The 20,956-nt window shown below is 46.2% G+C and overlaps 1 protein-coding gene across 33 annotated transcripts in view; it reads left to right on the forward strand.

Moving 5' to 3' along the window:
- Positions 1–20,956, forward strand: part of WNK2 (WNK lysine deficient protein kinase 2) — a 140,243-nt gene that overhangs the window by 80,045 nt on the left and 39,242 nt on the right. For all 33 annotated transcript variants that reach the window (XM_045372957.2, XM_074017877.1, XM_074017880.1 and 30 more), the window contains exons 13-19: positions 1,404–1,697; positions 2,258–2,307; positions 3,149–3,317; positions 3,473–3,589; positions 7,300–7,470; positions 7,573–7,618; positions 8,176–8,295. In XM_045372957.2, the coding sequence (XP_045228892.2) occupies positions 1,404–1,697; positions 2,258–2,307; positions 3,149–3,317; positions 3,473–3,589; positions 7,300–7,470; positions 7,573–7,618; positions 8,176–8,295 (967 nt within the window). The remainder of the gene's footprint in view (positions 1–1,403; positions 1,698–2,257; positions 2,308–3,148; positions 3,318–3,472; positions 3,590–7,299; positions 7,471–7,572; positions 7,619–8,175; positions 8,296–20,956) is intronic.

Here is a 20,956-nt window from a genome sequence, read left to right on the forward strand (position 1 = left end):
TCACCTGACCTCCTCCTGCCTGGCCTTACCCCAGCTCTGAGCCCTGTCAGTCCTGTAACTGTGGCACAGCCCTGCCTTTCGAGCCTCAGCCTCCGCAGGAAAGTGGCTGGCGTGGCCCTAATGTGAAGGGGTCTGGGGTGAAGCATCCCTGGTGCCAGGTGCCCCCCAGCTGTTAGTGCTGAATCCAGTCTGGAGTGAGCTGCCCCGCTGTGAGCCGTCCCTCCTGGCCATCACTTCTTCCTGTCTTATCTCCAGAGGGCTTTGTGTGTAGAGAAGGAAGGGGTGGTACATATTGGATAGCAGGGTGGCGTTTGATTAGACAGTGAGTGGGAAGAATCGCGTGCGTCCTGTGGCCCACCTGAGTAAGCACTGTTGGTCCCAGCAGGTTTCAGCGGCAGCTCAGAGCCTGCTGGTTCACAGTCAGGTCTGTTTCTCAGAAAGCCGAGGGCCACAGCAGGGAGCAGGAGGGGGACCTTGCTGTCTGGGCCTTCCTACCTGAAGAGCCTTTCTGGCCACAGTTAGTGGCTACAGAGGGGTGCCCTGTGACATGTGAGGGTCACTGCCAGACTCAGTGGCTGTCCCTGCTGTTTGGCTGGGGAAGGGTCCAAAAGTCTGTTGATGAGCTGGGCCGGCCACCCCGTGGGGTCCCCTGAATGCAGCAGCTGGGGTGTCTGTCTGTCCAGGAGGGAAGTGGCCACTGGCCAGGCTGGGGCTTGGTATTTCCGACCCAGCCACTGGCTGCCAACAGAGGGTCTCAGGGCCAGCAGGCCCAGTGAACGTGGCTGTTCCTACCAGCCCTGAGAGGTGAGAAGTTCCTCTACATTTTCAGCCTTCCCACCTCCAGAATGGGGGAAGAAGACAGAGGGTACTTGCACTTTCCAGTCCATGGTTCCTCTTTCCCCACTTGTCTTACCTTTTACTGCCGAAGAGCTTTTAGAGGGAGATGAGAACAGTGAGAGAGCCAAGCCGAAGCCGCCGTCGCCCTCCAGAAGGCGGCAGGTGTCGGTGCGCACTCTGAGGCCCTACGCGCGCTCTGACCAGAGGGCCAGATGGGGCAGGCTGCCGCGGGCCCCAAGGGGTGGTGGGGGCCTGGCTTTGATGCTTTGTGTGTCCTCTTCTCTGACCCTTCAGCCAAGCTTGGCAGGTTCATAGAGCCCTGTTCCTGACCTTTCCACACAAATAGACTCTTCCACAGAAAGGGCTGTGAGAATGCCTATGTTTGTTTGCTTCTGCTCACTCCATCTGGCAAATGTGCTCTGAGACAGGGACTCCCCTTGGGGAGGGTGTGGACCGGAGAGGGGCGTTCCCATCTTGGCCTGGGTGTTCCCAGATACACCTGGGCATGGCTCCCTCAGTGAAGGCAGCACCGGCCCTGACTTGCATCTTGTCCCCTGTGTCCCCAGATTCTGCTTGGCCACCCAGCTCCCTATGCTGTGGATGTCGCCGCTCAGGTCCCCACCGTGCCTGTGCCACCGGCTGCGGTCCTCTCCCCGCCTCTGCCGGAAGTGCTGCTGCCCACCGCCCCTGAGCTCCTGCCTCAGTTCCCCAGCTCCCTGGCCACGGTGTCCGTCTCTGCGCAGAGTGTGCCCACCCAGACCGCCACGCTTCTGCCACCAGCAAACCCGCCACTGCCTGGCGGGCCCGGGATCGCCAGCCCCTGCCCAGCTGTCCAGCTGACGGTGGAACCAGCCCAAGAGGTGTGTGCCCCTCCCCCCAGCTTGTCCCATGACTGGGCAGTTGCGGCCACCGGGGGTCCGCACAGTGACCTGGGGTCTTAGTCCTAGAGGTTGGGGTTGCTCGGCTCTGGGACAGTCACCCAGGTTCTGTTCTCGCCTCTCCCTAGATTTCATACTTTCTGTAAGCCACATGAAGATGGAGGCTGTGATTTTTATAGATACAGGTTTAGAGGATGCTTTCCCTGGGACAGGATGCCAGAGACTGTGAAAAGCTTTCATAGCACCAATGTGTCCTTTTTGAGGGATGATCAAAGTGGGTTAACATTTTTGGAAAGGAAGTGGCTCCCAGCTTTTATTAATCCACTTGGGTCCAAGCGTTTCAACAAGATAAAAACCTCCATGCCTGCTCCCATTGTGATGCCCCCCCGGGTCGTACCCACCTGGCTGCAGAAGAGACAGGAGAAGGCAGGGGAGCAGGCTGGGCTGAGGCGGTGGGGAGGGAGAGCTGACTGCGCGGCTGTGCCCACAGGGAGGCAGGAGCCCGCGTGACCCGTTCTCTTTTCTCTGGGTTTTTATTTCAGGAGCAGGCCTCACAGGACAAGCCGCCTGGCCTCCCGCAGAGCTGTGAGAGGTACTGTGGCCCAGCCTCGACCTCGCAGGACGGGGGTGGGGGCGCAGGCCCATACAGCCACTCAGCCTGGCTGCTGCCGCTGCTTCACCTGGAACCCACTGCAGTTCGCCCTGATGCCATTAGGGGTTTTTCAAACCTGACATGGTGGAGCCTCAGGGGCCTTCTCTCTGGGTCTTGCTGGCTGTTGGAGTTTGGTAGCCAGAGGCCCCTGGCTGGACTCTGGGTCCCTGCTCTGGTTTGCAGTGCTGAGAATGTTCCAGAACGGAGAGGCTATGGGCGGAGTTGGCAGTGCCCAGAGGCTAGGAGGGGGCTGGGAGGGTGGCTCCCTATGTACAGGGCTGAATCCAGCCCAGATCGTGGGTCTCCTGGCCTCCTGGGCTGTGGACAGAGGTGTTTCAGAAAATGAACTGTGTCCTTTTTTGAACCGTGACCATTTGTTCCACCCTTCTGGGGTTCTGGGCACTGCCTGTGCTTGGCATTTTGCAAACTGCAAAATGAATTGGCCTCACAACAGTGGTGGATGTGTTTCTGTTGCTGTGGCACAGATGGGGAAACTGAGGCACAGGGGCAGATTCACAGGTCAGGAGACTGAGAGGACCAAGGTCACGCAGTTAGTAGAAAGCCCGTGCTTCCCTCTGCCCATGCCACTTGGGTGCAGCAGGGAGCTGGGTGAGGGCCCAGAAGCAGGCTTGGTGTATTCGCACAGGACAGGGGCTGCCTCTGTAGGTCACGAATTTGGGCCCTGGAGACTCCAGACTGTTCCGAAGAAGTTGACTTTCCCCACCATTGCCGACTTGCTGGTTGTCCTTTGGTGCCATTAATGTTCTTGGGTTTTGCTCAGCTACGGAGGTTCTGATGTCACTTCTGGAAAAGAGCTGAGTGACAGCTGCGAAGGCGCCTTTGGAGGGGGCAGGCTGGAGGGCAGGGCAGCCCGGAAACACCACCGCAGGTCCACGCGCGCACGCTCCCGGCAGGAGAGGGCCAGCCGGCCCCGGCTTACCATCTTGAACGTGAGTGGGCGGGGCACGCAGGGGGGCGGGGTGCGCGGGGGGCGTGGCGGGAGGCGCGTGGCGGGTGGGGGGGGCTGTGGGGGTGTGGCAGGTGCGCACGTGGGTACGCGCATGGCGGGTGCGCGCATGGCAGGTGCTGATGGCGCCCCTTCCAGGTCTGCAACACTGGGGACAAGATGGTGGAGTGCCAGCTGGAGACGCACAACCACAAGATGGTGACCTTCAAGTTCGACTTGGATGGGGACGCACCTGATGAGATTGCCACGTATATGGTGAGGCTGAGTCTGGGTGGCTTGCCTCCCGGTGTTTCTTGCGCACGTGTGGGCCTGAGCAGAGCGCCACAGGTCACATGTCGAGCCTGGCCCTGTGTGGAGGTGTCGGTTGGCCCAGGGGCTTTTCGGGGACAGTGCTGACCTTTTATGCCTTGGGCTCTTCCGCACACTGGGCGGAAACCCCTTGGATTTGGAAGAACAGCTTGAAGGATGTTCTAACCATTCTAAGATGCTGCTCCCTGAGGGCTTCCGGAGCGTCCGAGCCCTTCCTCCAAATAAAAGGAAGCCTTGTGGGTGGGTTCCTTGAGTGAGGCATGGGGAGGACATCCCGGAGTCTATCCCGGAGTCTAATGTCCTATGGTCCTTACTTAGAGCTTCTTCCAGCCTCCCCAGCTGGGGTGCGGGTTCTGAGCCCTGACCCATGTCCCATATCCCCGCCCAGCTCTGCTTGCATCTCCCTCTGGAGCCACCCCTCCCTGCCTGTGCAGACCAACCTGAGTCCATGAGCACCTTGTAGGCCTTCACAGCCCCACACCTGTTGTCCCCAGCACCTGACCCAGGCTAGGAGTGGGGATGGTTTTCGGGCCCTCAGAGACTCTCCATCTGAAAGCACAACGAAGAAACATGGAAAGGATGCACATGTGTTCCTCAAACTTCCTGGTCCATCCATGACTGCCTCCCAGGAGAACATTCTCCCCAGACCGTTATTCCTTCATAAGTGAAGTTTAGGGAGCCAGGTCCTACAGGGGCCAGCAGCACACTGGACAGTGTTGTAGCGCTCACTCCAGATGGCCACCAAGTGCCTGGCGTGGGCTGGCATGAGTAGGGAATAGAATATTCCATTCAAGTTAATAAGATAGATTGCCCCATGTGCCTGCCTGCGGCTGCTGCATTGCACATCATCAGAAAGCTGCCCCCATTGGGCTGCATCCCCTTGACCACCCCTGCCCTGGCTTCATGAAATCCTCCCGTGGGCTTTGCAGGGGAAGCCCCTGGCTTTCTGCTCCTAGGCAGCAAGTCCCTGCCTTAGGGTCTGCTTTGCAGAGACACCCTGGACAAAGCCCTCCCAGAACCCAGGCCCAGGGCATCGTCCCCTGCAGCGTTAGAGAAATTCTTCTGACGCTTGCTACAATGGTCGGGAAGACTTTATTCAGGACTGTGGCAATGGGCGAGAGAGAATGAGTTTAACTCCGAATGCAGCAGACACCACAGGGGATTGGTAGCAGAGGAGCAGCATGGTGATGGGTGGCTGGAAAATAGCTAAGAGGAGACATCAAGGTTGGGGATTCTGGAGAAACTCTCGTAACAGGATCCGTGCTGCGGGCAGGTGAGAGGCTTTGTTCAACCTCAAAGGTGGGAGATGAGGAATATGGTCAGATACAAAGGCTGGGAATTCTTGCTACAACTGGCTTAGGCCGAAGACATGATGGGGCCTAGTGAAGCTTATTTGGAGGGTCAGAGGCGCCAGCTGTGCTTCAGTCAGGGAGGAGCCTTTGTCAGCAGCAAGCAGCTGGTTCGTCAGTGCAGCACGAACACCAGGTCCTCGCTGGGCTGCTGAAACTCGAGAACATTTCTTCTCTCATCTTACTGTGTTTTTAACCTGTGTCTTGTATTACTTTATACACACGTGTTTCAAACAGGATAAAGCATAATAATAAGTGCATTCCCGTGAAGTTATCACTCAGCCACCGGCTGATGCTGCGTGTGCGGCTGACGCTGCGTGTGCGGCTGATGCCTCCAGCGCCCGCCTGCCGGAGCAGGAAGCCACACACGCGACATCAGCCACATCGGCCTGTGTCGTATCCACTGGCCCCCTGGTTTTCAGTCTTCTTGTGTGTCTCTGTGTGTGAGTCTGTGAGCTGCACACATGTAAGTCCTGCACAGTAAGCAATGTGGCTATCTTTAGCTGTGTGCTTTGTAAAAATAGCATCTTCTCAAGCCTTGTTTTTTTCACTCAGCACTCGGATACTCCTCTCATTTTATTGCTTTTTCTGTCATCTTAGTAAACCAAGTCACCTAACATACCTGTCTGAAGTAAGCATGCTACAGATACACAAATTTGGTCTGTAAAAACAGTCCAGCAGCCCTCCTCCTCGTAGCCTGTTCCTATCCCAGGGACAGACTGGCTCCAGGGACTCAAGTTGAAGGGTGGGTATGTGGCCAGCGGGACAAGCTTCTGCCCGCCCTGTGGACTGTCTTCCTGTGAGCGTGAGGTACCGGCTGTCCTGAATGTCCCATCAGTGGTTAGAGGTAGGCAGGCCTTGGATTCATCATTCTGACCATGACGACCTTGCCAGCCCCTTAGTAAAGGTGGAACTGCAGAAGTTTCATTTAATTGGCGTGGATTCTAATGCCAGGTTTTACCTGGACCCTGTAGTTTTAGATTTTTGTTTTGTTTTCAAGTTAATTTTATTCTCAACATACTTAAAAAGAAACATAATATGAAAACATTTTCTAGTTGCAAAGGGGTTCTAGTTCAGTTTTGTTTAGTGAAAGTTTCACAAAATTGGAACGTTGCTTAAATTCTCGTATGTGGCACTCCAGTCACAGCTGGCTGGATGCTCCAACTTTGGCCACAGTGTACTCCTCTTAGACAACATCGCAGTCACATGCTACACTAAATTAAGCAGTGAATCACGGAACACAGCACAAGCCAGCACTTCGTTTAGGGGTATATGCAGGTGGTGCTGCTGGGGTTGGGGTCTGGGGTGCCAGGGGAGTGTGGAGCGCAGAGGAGCTCTGCTTTGCAGCCAGCTCGTTATAGTATAGGGCAGATGTGCCCATCCCAGAAGGGATCTGAGACCACGGATGCCCCAGGCAGGGCCTAGAGCATCTTGGTGACTGCAGAGGTGAGTGCGTGGGAGGAGGTACCACGGCAGGAAAGGGGCAAGGTCTGGACCCCACTGGGTGGTGGCACAGGCTGAACTTTCATTGGTATGGTTTTATGAGATGCACAGCATTCTCTCTGCCTGAGTGGCCAAGGTTGTAGCCAGAGCCTGGTGTGAGCCCAGGGTCACGTGCCCATTGTGAAAGCTGGGGACTTGGACGTGTCCTGAGTCCCTGGTCTGGAGGCTTTGTGGCATTCAGGCTATGGTGTGGGACCTCCCCTCAGCCATGACAGGAGCTGCTCGTTGGACATCAGGCCACGCTTGCCTGTGTGCCGGGGCCATAGTTGAAAGTCAAAGCCTGAGGCTGGGAGAGCAGGGGGTGCACAGACTGAGAGGTGACGTGTGGCCATCCTGCTATAACCTTCCCATCTCTCTGTTGTTTTCTGTCTCCCACAACCTCCTGCTGGCTGGAGCCGTTGCTTTCAAACCCACCCTGCTTGTCTGTCATGACTGCCTGGGCACCTGTGCCTAAATGGACCCCTTCCCCTCTTCCCAGTCCCCATCCTTGGCCCCCTCCATCTTATGCACTCACCTGTTCTGCAGATGGCTGGATCGGCCTCAGGGTCTGTGACCAGCTGCAGCTGGGGCAGGGCAGTGCTGGCCCAGGTCCCATGCTTGGAGAACGGAGTTGCTTCTCAAGATGAGGCTGTTCTCCGCTCATCCTGGGGCCATCCATGTCACCTGCTGTGCTGTCCAGCCTCTGTCTTGGGGACCACACCCTTTTACCATGTCTTCCCAGGGTAGACATCCGTCAATCTGGATGAAGACCCAGGGCGGTCTTGGCTTGTGGGCGGTCCTCACCGGCAGTATGTCCCTTTGCAGGTGGAGCATGACTTCATCCTGCAGGCCGAGCGGGAGACGTTCATCGAGCAGATGAAGGATGTCATGGACAAGGCAGAGGACATGCTCAGCGAGGACACGGATGCTGACCGTGGCTCTGACCCAGGGACCAGCCCGCCACACCTCAGCACCTGTGGCCTGGGCGCCGGGGAGGTGAGGTTGTGAAATCGGGGTGGGATGTGGCGAGAGTGCAGTGGCTGGGCAGGTGGGCGCTGCAGCTCAGTGAGCTCATTTCTGACCCTCTACCTCATTCAGGAGAGCCGGCAATCCCAAACCAACGCCCCCGTGTATCAGCAGAACGGTGAGTCTGCAACTTCCCTCCCTGCTTTTAGCAGGCATTTGATGAAAGTCCTCGCTCAGCATCTTATCAGGGGTTTGGCCATTGCATGGGGGGATTATGGAAGCATGTGGTGACCAGGGGCCCCAGTCTGGGGACAGCTGCCCCGTCTGAGGAGCTGTCATCTGCAACCAGCATCAGGCCTTCATGGATGGTGCCCTGGGCATCCCAGGAAGCAAGCCTATGCCAGGGGTCCTCTTGGGAGCTTCGGGGGCTGCCAGTGAGGCACCCCAGGTCAGCTGTGCACCTCTTGCCCTCTGGTGTGAGGGAAGAGCAGGCAGAAGCCAATCACCAAGGCCTCTTTACCAAGGGGCCTGGAGAACCACCTGCTTCATGGAGGGAAGTGATGGGGATTAATGACTGGAAACAGTGTTCTCTGCCCACACCCTTCCTGGAGAAAATCCCATAAATGTAAAGGAGTTCCCCAGACCCACTGTGGCAAGTCTGGTGCAGGTGATGGGGGTCACACCGGCCTGGAGACGCTCACTCACTCAGCATGCTGTTTCTGTTCTGCCCTTCAGTCTTGCACACTGGGAAGAGGTGGTTCATCATCTGTCCGGTGGCTGAGCACCCCGCCCCCGAGGCCCCTGAATCTTCACCCCCACTTCCTCTCAGCTCCATGCCTCCAGAAGCCAGCCAAGGTATGAGCAGCCCGCGCCCACGCAAACCCCTCCCTGTTTCACGTGCAGGCCTCCTTCTGTGCATGACCCAGCCGGTATGTGCACAGTGCCCAGGGCTATGCAGGGGGCTCACCCTGCCCTGTCACCCATGGCACAGAGAAGCCTGTGGGGCTGTGTTCCTGTCCCTGTTTTCTGCCGAATCAGCTCAGTCAAAGCAGCCTCCAGGTTTGAGTCTGCTCTGTTACCCCACCAAGCAGGTGGCTCGCATGGCCACACAGGTGTGTGTTGAAGATCTCCACTGTCCTTCCTTCACAGTGTTAACCTGGCAACTCCTTGCTCCTGTCCCTTTCCTCTGCGCCGCACACCTGCAGCAGACACGCCTCTGCTGATTCTGCTTGCTTTGGGGGGTGGGGTGGGAAAGTCCCTGTTGGCGCTGAGACTCTGATTTTAAAGTGTTCACACAGACGTTTATCACTGTGCATTGATCTGCACCTGCATCTGCCTGTACCGATGCCAACAAGCCCGTGCTTTGGGCTGTCAGTTAAATGTTGATAGTCCTTTGGGAGGCTGAAAATAGTCACTTGAACAAATTTAAGGTTTAATTCCCTATCAGTTGGCAGGGGTAAGTTACTGATTATATAACTTGACATAACCTTATGGCACATTCATAAAAAATATCTGTAAATCATTTTAAATTTCATATCATGTGCTTCCAGTGACTCCCATTATCTTTTGGAGATTCGTTCCCATGGGGGACAGGTCAGCCTAATAACAAAATCCAAATGAAGCAACGAGCTGAAACAAGGTGACCTCAGGTAAAAGGCTTGGGCCCAGCCTGGGCTGAGAAATCGGAGAGAAGCAGCCTTGCCTACAAGATTGAATTTTTAAATAAGTATATGTTCATATATTACTTCTGGATTTAAATACATACACACCCAATTATAAGAAAAACCCTTCTAAGAGCTAATTTTTCCTGTGACGTAGGGGTGCAGGGCACACTGTGGTGTAAGTTTAGGGGACAGTATGGTTCATAGAAAGAAGTTAAACCCTCTTTCCTTCATCTATGCACTGAGTGACCTCAGGAAACCTGTTAGAGCTGGTTTCTTTCTGTATTAAAAAAAAAAGGAAAAATTGGTGGCAGATCTGTTAATTTAGATTAACCATCTACTGAGAATAACCAAAAAATGATAAACGTCATCTGTGTGAAGGCATTTGAAATCTGATCATAGTGGAGAATTATTAGGCTGGGATCCAGGGAAGGATGGAGACATAGGGACGTGAACCTAGTTTTGGCTCCTTTTCCCCAGGGAGCATCTCTTATTCCTGCAGGGGTGGCTAAGAGGCTGTGTGGCTTCAGCAGCCTCAGCAGGCTAGAGAAAGGGAGCTTATAGAGTCCAGGGCCCTGAGGGTGGTCTTGCTGAAGTGCTGTTCTGGAGAAGGAAGGACCAGCTGGAAGGAGACAGGCCTGCAGAGAGAGGAGCCCACCTCAGAGCATCTCAGCCCCTCATTAAGATGGTCTTGGAGTGCTGTGGGTTCAGGCATGTGCACGAAAGTCCTTTCTGCAGGAAGGAATATTATTCTGGGCCTCACGTGACTTGTATGAACAATTTTGTGAATATAATATCTGGCACATAATAAAAATGACCAAAGAGTTGGGTTCTGGGTAAGGTAGAGGAAGCACACACACTCATTTTTCTTTCCACTGAAATGCACTGTAAATCCTGGACAGATGTGTGGCATAGCTGTCTGAGTACTTGGGAAAATTTTAGCAATGGGAAGATTGGGGACACACCCCAGAATTCAAAGTGCCACTGAGCTGCTGGTGAGTTGAATGTTTTCCTCTGATATTTCCTGGTTTGAACGAAGTACAGCCCAAGGACCAGAAGCAAATGCTTTGGTGCAGGCAGGAAAGCCTCCAGGAGAGATCCTGTAGTTCCAGCTCCCAGACCAGGAAAGGCAACTCCTAAAGCTCAGAGAAGAGAGAGAACCCCTCCCCATTTCTCACCCAGCTTCTCTTGCACCAGCACCCAGACAGTTCTGGAGGTAACAGGAGCAGCAGGTAATAGGAACATGCAGGAGCCAAAATAGTGAGAGCAGAGAACCATTCTTTATTTGAGGAAGCCAGGGCTCTAGGAGCACAGAACCAAAACCTGTCGCATTTTTTTTTCTCTGTCCTCATGCCAGCTTGTCATTCATGGCACAGTTACAGAATTGGGTGGTTTCTGTTCAGAGGTTTGGAAAGGTGAGTCCTAGGGAACCAGGAAGTATCATGGAGAGCACAGAAAAGGAGTTTGGGAAAGTAACCCTGTAGTTGTTTATGGACTCCTGGGCTCACCCCCAACCTGTGCATGCATGCATCTGATCCTAATAGCATGTAAGAAACTTTGGCAACTGAGCTAATGAGTAGACCTCGCCCAGGTTCCAGTACACCTGTTTCAGATGCGATTAGTACTGCGAAGGCATTAAAAGTGGAACTGACCTGTAGCCACAGCCCATAGAAGGCAGGTTGCAACTTGCAGTCTGAATCTAACTAGGTTGATTGCCTACTGAAGCAAAAATATTAACGTTCATCATAGGGTTTGAACAAGTCTCGGGATTTCCTAATGTCATGAAAATGTTCAGAATAGAATTAGAAATAATTTGGCAAATGAAAAGCCATGAAAATGTTAACTTGCATGGAAAAAGATAGCCATGGTGCCAGTGACAAGATGATGTAGATTTTGGGATGATCTGACAAAAACTTTAAAGTAACTGTTATAAATATAACTGAAAAAGCAGTGACAAACATTCTTGAAACAAATGATAAAGTAGAAAGTATCTGCAAAGAAACAGAAGATGCAAAGAAGAAACAAATGGAATTTTTAACATTGAAAGTTAAAATACCTGAAATCGTCCAACTGGAAAACAGGGGAGAAAGATAGAAAAAAATAAACGGAGCTTCAAGGAACTGTGGAACAATAACTAAAGGGCTAACTTGTGTGTCATTAGAGTCTCAAAAGGAAAAGAAAAAGAATGTAGTGCTGAAAACATATTTGAAGAAATAATGCTAAAAATCTCCCAAGTTCGGTGAAAGACATAAGTCTACAGATTCTAGAAGCTAAGCAAACCCCAAATAGGTTAAATGCAAATCAATCTGCTGAAAAGTAACAACAGCCAGACCCAAATTATGCGTTACCTAGATTGGAACAGTGATTCGAATGACTATAGATTTCTCACCAGAAGGTGTGGTGTTCAGAAGAAAGCAGCAGGCCATTTTTAAAATGTTGAAAGAAAAAACTGACCATTCAGAATTCTGTTTCCAGGGAAAATACCCTTCAAGAATGAGGCTGAAGTAAGGCCATTCTCAAATAAAGAAAACCAAGGGAATACATGGGCTGCACATCTACTCTAAAATTAGAATTACTAAAGATCTTCAGGCAGAAAGGAAATGAGACTAGGAGATAACCTGGAATATCCGGGCTGAAGGAAGAGCAACAGAAGTTGTAAATATAATAGACTATTCTTCTCCTCGAGTTCTTTAAAACATTTCTGACAATTGAAGTAAAAAAAAGATTGTAACAATGTTTGATAGAGCTTTCAATGTATGTAGATGTAATATATAACACAACTATGATATGGCAGGTTACCTATACATTACTACATTCCAATTCAAGTGATAGACTACTAATTCTTTTTTTTTTTTTTAACCTTCCATTCCACCAGTGTGACAAATGGAAGGTAAACTACTAATTCCATGTAGACTGTGAAAAGTTAAGTATATATTTTGGAATTCCTAGAGCAACCACTGAAAGAATTGTAGAAAAAGATGTGTATAGGCAAAATCATAATAGATAAGATGAACTAAAAAACTTCAAAGGCCAAGCGTGGTGGCTCATGCCTGTAATCCCAGCACTTTGGGAGACCAAGGTGGGGGGATCACCTGAGGTTAGGAGTTTGAGACCGGCCTGACCAACATGGAGAAACCCCGTCTCTACTGAAAATACAAAATTAACTGGGTGTGGTGGCACATGCCTGTAGTCCCAGCTACTCAGAAGGCTGAGGCAGGAGAATCATTTGAACCCGGGAGGTGGAGGTTGCAGTAAGCTGAGATCGCGCCACTGCACTCCAGCCTGGGCAGCAAGAGTGAAACTCTGTCTCAAAAATTCAAATAACCCGAAAGAGGAAATGAGAAGAGAAATAAAATAATTTTTAATTAAAAAACTGAGAGAAAAAAACCCAGAAAACAAACAATAAAATGGCAGACCTTAATCTAAACATACTGATAATTAACCTCAAGGTAACAGTTTTAACACATCAATTAAAAAAAGTAATTATGAAAATGGATTAAATTTAAAAACCAAACAACTTGAGCTAAGTATATGCTATCTACTAGAAAGTTCAAATACGATACTGATGAACTGAAAGGTCAAAAGAAAAAGGATGGTAAAAGATAGCCCATGCAAACACAAATCAGAAGAATGCTGGAGTGCCTGTTTTAATTTCTGACAAAATAGACTTCAGAGCAAAGAAATTACCAGGGTTAAAAAGAGACTTTATTTATTTACTTACTTACTTAATTTTTGAGATAGAGTCTCACTCTGTTGCCAGGCTGGAGTGCAATGGAGTGATCTTGGCTCATTGCAACCTCTGCCTCCCTGGGTTCAGGCAATTCTCCTGCCTCAGCCTCCCAAGTAGCTAGGACTATAGGCACACACCACCATTCCCAGCTAATTTTGTATTTTTTGTAGAGACAAGGTTTCACCATGTTGGCCAGGATGGTCTCAACTCTTGACCTCATGATCCACCCGCCTCGGCCTCCCAAAGTGCTGGGATTACAGGAGTGAGCCACTGTGCCCAGCTGACATTACATATTTATAAAGAATAAATTCATCAAAGGACATAACAGCCCTAAATGTATACACACCTAATAGCAGAGCTTCAGAACTAACAGAACTGAAAGCAGAAATAGACAAATCCACAACTATAGTTGGAGACTCCAACACTCTCAATAATAGATAGAACTAATAGAAAATTAGCGAGAATATAGAAGATCTGAAAACATTATCAACTAACTTGACCTAATTGACATTTATAGAACACTCCACTCAAAAACAGAATACAGTTTTTTCAAGTACGTATAGAACAGTTAATATAGCCTGAGTTATAAAACAAAACTTAACAAATTTAAAAGTATTGAAATTATGTCAAGTATGTTCTCCTATACAGTGTAATATAAAATTAAATAACACTTATAAATAATTTACGGGTAAGAGAAAAAGTTGGAAGGAAAACAATTTAAAATGAACGAGAATGAAAATACAGCATAATAAATTTGTGGGATGTAGTTAAAGCAGTACTTAGAGGGAAATTTATAGCACTAAAATGCTTAGATGAGAAAAGAGGACTCAAGTCAATAACTCAACCTTCTACCTTAGGTAGAAACAAGGAAAACCTATAGGAAAATAAACTTGAAGCAAGCATAATGATGAAAATAAAGACAAGAGCAGAAAGCTGTGATATCTGAAACAAAAATCATAGGCAAAAACCAATGAAACAAACTTATTTTTTTAGAAGTTAATAAAATGATAAACCTCTAGCAAGACTACAAGGAAAAAACGAAATACCAATACTAAAGAAAACACATAAAAGACCAATATCAGGAATAAAAGAGGTATATTACTGTAAAGGATAAAAAGATAATACTGCAATAGTCTGAACAAGCCTACAGACAAATTAAACAATTTAGGTGAAAGAGACTAATTCCTCAAAAGCCATAAACTACTAAAAGTCATCTAAGATAGAATAGATAATCTGAATAGCCCTGTACCTATTTTTGAATTCATTCTTTTAATAATGAATTTGTAGTTAAAAATCTCCCCAAAAAGAATTCTCCAGGCCAAAATAGTTTCACTGGTGACTTCTGCCAGACATTTAAAAGAGATTCAACACCAATACCACTTCCACAAAATCTCTTCCAGAAAATAGAAGAGGAAAGAACACTTCCCAAATCATTTTACAAGGCCAGCACTGCCCTGATTTTAGGACCAGCCAAAGACAGTACCAAAAAACAGAATGATAGACCAATAAGTCTCATGAACATAGAGGGCAAATATTCTCAAAATATTAGCAAGTCAAATTCAGTACTGTATTAAAAGGACAGTATGCCATGAGAAAGTGGGTATATGCTGGGAGAGCAATATTGAAGAGTCAGTCCACCATGTTAATAGTCTAAAGAAGGAAGAAACATATGATCATAACAGTTGACACAGCAGAATCATTTGACCAAATACAACATCCATTCATGACAAAAATCCTCGGCAAACAAGCTAGGCACAATTGCACATGCCTATAGTTGTAGCTCCTTGGGAGGCTGAGGCAGGAGGATCACTTGAGGCCAGGAGGTCGAGGCTGCAGTGTGCTAAGATTGTGCCTGTGAATGGCCACTGCATTCCAGCCTGGGCAACATAGCAAGACCCAGGTTTCTTTAAAAAAAAAAAAAAATATATATATATATATATAATTCTTAGCAAACTTAAGAAAATAAGGGTACTTCTTCAGTCTGATTAATGTAGAACACACACACACACACACCATAAAAACCCACTGTTTACAGCATATTAGACCAAATGTGTTCTCCCTAATATTGAGAAACAAGGCAATAATATGTTTTCACGTATCTTATTCAGCATTGAACTGTTTTAGCCAGACTTAAAGACAAGCAAGAAACAGAAGTGAAAGGTGTGTGGATTAAAAAGAAAGAAATAAAACTATTTTATTTGCAGATAACATGATTTCATATGTATGTAGATGATGACATGGATTCTACAGCAACAACTCCTAGAACTAATAAGTGAGTTTAGCAATACCATAGGATACGCAGTCCTCATACAAAAATACCTCAATATTTCTATATACTGGCAGTGAACAATTGAAAACCCAAAATTTGAAGGCTCTACCATTTATAGTAGCTCCCCACAAAAGGATATACATGGATCCAAATTTCATGAAACATGCAGAATCTGTATGCTGAAAACGACAAAGTACTAATGAAATGAATCAAAGGTTACCTAACTAGAGAAGCATGCTGTGTTCATGGATTGGAAGACTCAACATAGTAAAACTGTCACTTCTCCCCAACTGGATCTGTAGATGCATTGCAGTAACAAAAATTAAAGCAGACTACTTTTTGTAGATACTGACATTCTAAAATTTATATGGAAGTACAAAGGACATAGAAATGGCTAAAACCATTTTGAAAATGGAGAATCAAGTTAGAGGGATCACATTACTGAATATTAAGATTACTATGAAGTTACAGTAATCTAGACAGTATAATATTGGCAAAGGGATTGGTACACAGATCGGTGGAACAGAATGAGCCCAGAAATAGACCCACACAAATATGGCCATTTGATTTTTTTGAGAAAGATGCAAAAGCAATCCAAGAAAAGATAATCTTTTCAATAGATGTTGGAACAATTGGTCATCCTTATGCAAAAAAATGAACCTTTAAGCCTCACATTTTACTCAAAACTTAATTCAAAGTGGATCAAATGTAGAATGCAAAAACTGTATAACTTTCACAGGGAAACATTGGAGAAAAATCTTTTTTGATCTGTGCCAGGCAGGAGTTCTTAGACCTGACACCAAAAATATGGTGTATAAAAGAAAAAATGGATACAATGTCAAAATTAAAATATCTTGCTCTGTGAAAACTACTGTTAAGAGAATGAAAAGACAAGCCACAGACTGGTAACCAATAATGGCAAATCACATATCCAACATGGTGTCTGTGCCAGGCATATGTAAAGAATTCTCAAAACTCAACAGTAAAATGAGCATTAAAAAAAGGAGCAATTCGGCTGGGCACAGTGGCTCACGCCTGTAATCCCAGCACTTTGGGAGGCCAAGGCGAGTGGATCATGAGGTGAGGAGTTCAAGACCAGCCTGGCCAAGATGGTGAAACCCCGTCTCTACTAAAAATACAAAAGTTAGCCGGGTGTGGTGGCGGGCGCCTATAATCCCAGCTACTCGGGAGGCTGAGGCAGAGAATTGCTTGAACCCAGGAGGCAGAGATTGCAGTGAGCCAAGATCACGCCACTGCACTCCAGCCTGGGCGACTGAGCTAGACTCTGTGTCCAAAAAAAAAAAAAAAGAGCAACTCATTTGAGCAGATGGCCAGACACTTCACCAAAGAGCATATAAGGATGACAATTAAGTCCATGAAGAGTTGTTCAATATTATTGACTCCTGGGGAAATGTAAATTAAAGCAGCCACAGGGAGGCATCACTGGACACCTGTTAGAATGACTAGACTGAGTGCATCAAATCTGGGTGTGGCTGTGGAACAGCTGGAACTCATATATTTCTGGGGGGATGTAAAATGATACAGCCATTCTAGAAGACAGCTAGGCAGTTTATTATAAAAGATAACCTTACTATATGTCATAGCAATTTTACTCAGTTTTTACCCTAGAAAAATGAAAACTTACGTTCACTTAAACACCTACGTATGAACGATTACAGTTTTACTCATAATTACCCAGTTGCCAAAACCGGAAACAACCCAGTTTTCCTGCAGTGGGTAAATAGATAAAAACTATGGTACTTTGAAAAAGCAATATATCATTGGTAAATTGATCAACATGGGTGAACCTCAAAGGCCTTAAACTGAGTGAAATAGGCCAATCTCCAAAGGCTTCGTACTGTATAATTCCATTTATAATGACACTTTTAAAAAGCTAAACTATAATAAGGAACAAGGTCAGTGCTTTCCAGAGATTAGGGTTCTTATATAGGGAACATGCAAGGAGGTGTTTTGGGGTGATGGAATTGTTTTCTATCCTGATTGTGGTGGTAACTAAATGGATACATGTGTGTCAAAACTCATAGAACCCTACCTGTAAAGAAAAAGTTAATGTTACTGTATGGTAAGTTTTAAAGTTCTTTTAAGTTTACATGTGTTGAAAAAGATGACCAGGCAGATAATGAGACAGCGATGAGATAGCATAAGGGAAAAGCAGCAGAAACCATCAACAATAAAAAGGGCCCTCATACTTCTGCTTTAGGCCAAGATGGAATAGTAGGCTCTAGATTTGTTTTCCTTCAGAAAACAACTTAAAAAGCATTCAAAATGTATAGAACAATGTTTTTTTCAAGGCTTTGAACATCAGTCAGTGAAGGATCCTGCAAGACTGAAAAGAGTCACTACAGTTATCTCAGCCCACTGCCTTGAAAAAGTCTGTATTCCAGAGCGGGGAAGGAAGAGCCCAGGCCGAGCTTGGGAGATTGTGGAGTGAGGAGACCAAGCCGAGAGTGTGGAGAGACCCAAATGTCAAGATTTCCAAGGCGGAGTTCTGGAGAGGAGAGAGCTGCGGAGAGAAGAGTCTGAAGATAATGGGTGATTCCCCTGGATGATTTAGCAGAACACTGTGTGTGAGGAAACTCACCCAGGCCGAGGAGTGGCCCACCATGAAGGATCAGAGGCAGTAGACCTGGGAACTCACACAGGCCTGGGGATGTCTGTTGCTGCCAGCCAGCTGGAAAGCCTTATAATTCAAGGGGTTTTGGGTACAGTACAAAAAAGGGGCTTGCCTCAGTCCTGGAGGATAATTAGCCCTAGACTAAGTGCTTCTCTTATCTCACCTGTCAGATCTTAAGAGCAGGATCTGAGAAAATCAGATTGTTTCAGAGTAACTTAACTGCATCCCACAACACACTTCAAGAATGTTTATAGGAATACAAATTCATCCAGCACCCAATATGGTATATTTTACATCATCTGGCATCCAATCCAAATTATGAGACAGGACAACATAAGAAAAATGCAACCTTCTAAACCAAACCATAACTGATACAGACATTAGGATTAGCAGACAAGCACATTAAGACAGTTACTATAACTGTAGTTCATATGTTCAAAAAGCTATGGAAGTGTAATTCACCATACTGATCAACTAGAAAACAAAATTCATATGGTTGTCTCAATAAATGCAGAAAAAGCGGTTGACAAAACCCAACAATTGTAAACATCCTCAGAAGACTTGGAATTGAAAGGAACTTCCTCAACCTGATGAAGGGAATATACAGAATCCTACAGGCAACATCGTACTTAATGGTGAACAGCCGAAAAGCATCCCCAAAGACCGGGAACTAGGTGAGGATGTCTGTTCTTCCACCTCTCTTCATCCACCTGGAGCTTCTGGGCAGTTCACAAGAAAAGGGCACAAAACACATCCGGGTTGAAAAGGAAGAACTAAACCCGTCTTTATTTACAGAAAACCTGTTTGTGTAGAAAAACAAATGGAATCCCCATCACAACTAGAATCAGTAAGTGAGCTGGGTGGTAAGATACGTGATCAGTATATGAAAAGCAGTTGTATTTCTGTATGCTAACAACAATCAAAGATTGAAATTCTAAAAAATTATTTGTGTATGGATTATTTAGGGTTAAACCTGACAATATGTGCAAGATCTGTACAGTGAAAACTGCAGAACAGTGCTAACGGAAATTAAAGAAGATCCAAACAAGTGCCCTATTCATGGGTCAGAAGACACAGGATTGTTACAGTGCTCATTCTCCCTAAATTGACCTACAGAGCCAATGAGCTGCAGTGAGAAGACCAGCAGTCTTTGTAGAAACTGAGAAGCCAGCTCTGGATTTCACATGAAAACACAAAGGACATGGAAAATTGGAAACAGAACTAAATCAGAGAACTAACAATGCCAGATTTCAATAATTATTATAAAATTCCAGTAATCAAGACAATGTGGTATTGATGCAAAGACAAATAGATCAACAAAATGAAACAGTCTGGAAATCAACCCACACAACCTACAGATGCTTGGTTTTTGATAAACATTTAAATGACTTTCAGGGAAGAGAGGATAATCTTTTCAGTCTTAGAACAGTTGATCATCCTTATACAAAAAAATATATACATATATTTATTCATAGTGCATGCTATATACAAAAATCCACTCAAAATAGAATGGAGAACTAAATGTAACACTGAAGACAATGAAACTTATAGTAGAAGACCTAGGAGAAAATTTGTGTAACCTTGGGTCAGCAGAGATTTCTAAGATACAACATCAAAGCATGATCTGTAAAACAAAAAAATTAGTAAACTGAATTCATCAAAGTTTAAACTGTCTACTCTTTGACAGACACAAAAGGAATGAAAACATAGGCTAGAGACTAGGAGAAAATATTTTCCAAGCATATATGTGATAAAGGTCTTGTATCCAGATAATATCAGGAACTCTGAAAAGACAATGGTAAGAAACGATCTAATGAAAAGGTTGGTACAGATGCTTCACCAAAGATTATGTGGATGTCAAAGGGGTGTATGAAAAGATGGTTATTCAGTAGGGAAATGCAAATTAATACCACAATGAGACACCTATTAAAATAACTAAACTTTAAGAGATCACGTGTTGGCGAGGCCATGGAGGAGCTAGAGCTCTTGTGCACTGTATGAAATGCTACAGCCACTTTAGAAAACAGTTTGGTAATTTCTTTTAAAAGTATATGTGCAGATAACCATGTGATCCAGCCATTTTACTTCTGTGTACTTAACCAAAATCAGTTAAAATAGATGCCTGTACACTGCAAAGGAATGTTCATAGCAGCATTATTGATAATAGCCAAGACCTGGAAACGGCTCAGGTGTCCATCCTCCATGTTTCTTGAGTTGAAATGTGCAGCTGATGAATGCTTTTGTGTTAATTTCATCTTCATTGAAATCAGATCCTTTCCCCAGGATTTGAGGCTGGGGCTTATTTTCTTCAGCACTGTGAGGACAGCACTATTCCTTGTCTACCGGCATATGTTGTCTGTACTGTGGCAGAATCTTCCAAACCTTTAAAGAACCTGTTTTTTCTCTAACATTCTTTGAATTTTTCCACCTGCCTTTGTGAAACACTTTGTGGTTTATTCATACACTATAATGCTACTCTGCAGTAAAAAGGAATCAATTGTTGGTACCCATTGCAGCATGGATGATTTTCAGAATAATTATGCTGAATGAACACAAGAAAGAATGCTTGCCATGTGACTGGACGTATATAAAATTCTAGAAAATGCACAGTTATTCGTGGTGGCTGAAAGCAGATCAGTAGTTGGGAACAAAGGCATGGCAGGAAAGGAGAGGGAAGAACGGATGCAAAGTTCACAAGGAAACATCCAGGAGGGTGATGACTATGTTCATTGGATTGATTGTGATGATTTTACTTATATGCCTGTGTCAAAACTTAGATATGTGCAACTTATTGCAGCAATTACACCTAAATAAAGCTATTAAGATTCAAACAGCAGTAACAGAGCATGCCAGCAGAGGTTCCTGATGGTGGAGTTACCAGACTGAGAATTAAGTTTGCCTACTGCATTAAAAGAGACAAATGACTAGATTGAAATTTTTGTCAAAGAATTAGAAACTATGCCAAAGAAAAAAAGGAGCTAAATGGAAGTTGTACAACTGAAAAATACATTAGTTAAAATTAAGACATCAGAGGATGGTTTGTACACTGCCAGAGAGAGAATCAGCAAGCTAAATAGGTAGCTCTAAAGAAACTAAAGTAAAATAAGGATAATGAAAACAGCAGAAAATAGAAAAGAGGTGCTAAGAAATATAGAGGTTACAGTGAGATGATCAAACACATCGTGTAATTGGAGTCCCAGAAAGCAAGAGAATGCGGCAAA

This window comes from Macaca fascicularis, chromosome 15 (assembly GCF_037993035.2).
Source record: "Macaca fascicularis isolate 582-1 chromosome 15, T2T-MFA8v1.1".
Lineage (NCBI taxonomy): Eukaryota > Metazoa > Chordata > Mammalia > Primates > Cercopithecidae > Macaca > Macaca fascicularis.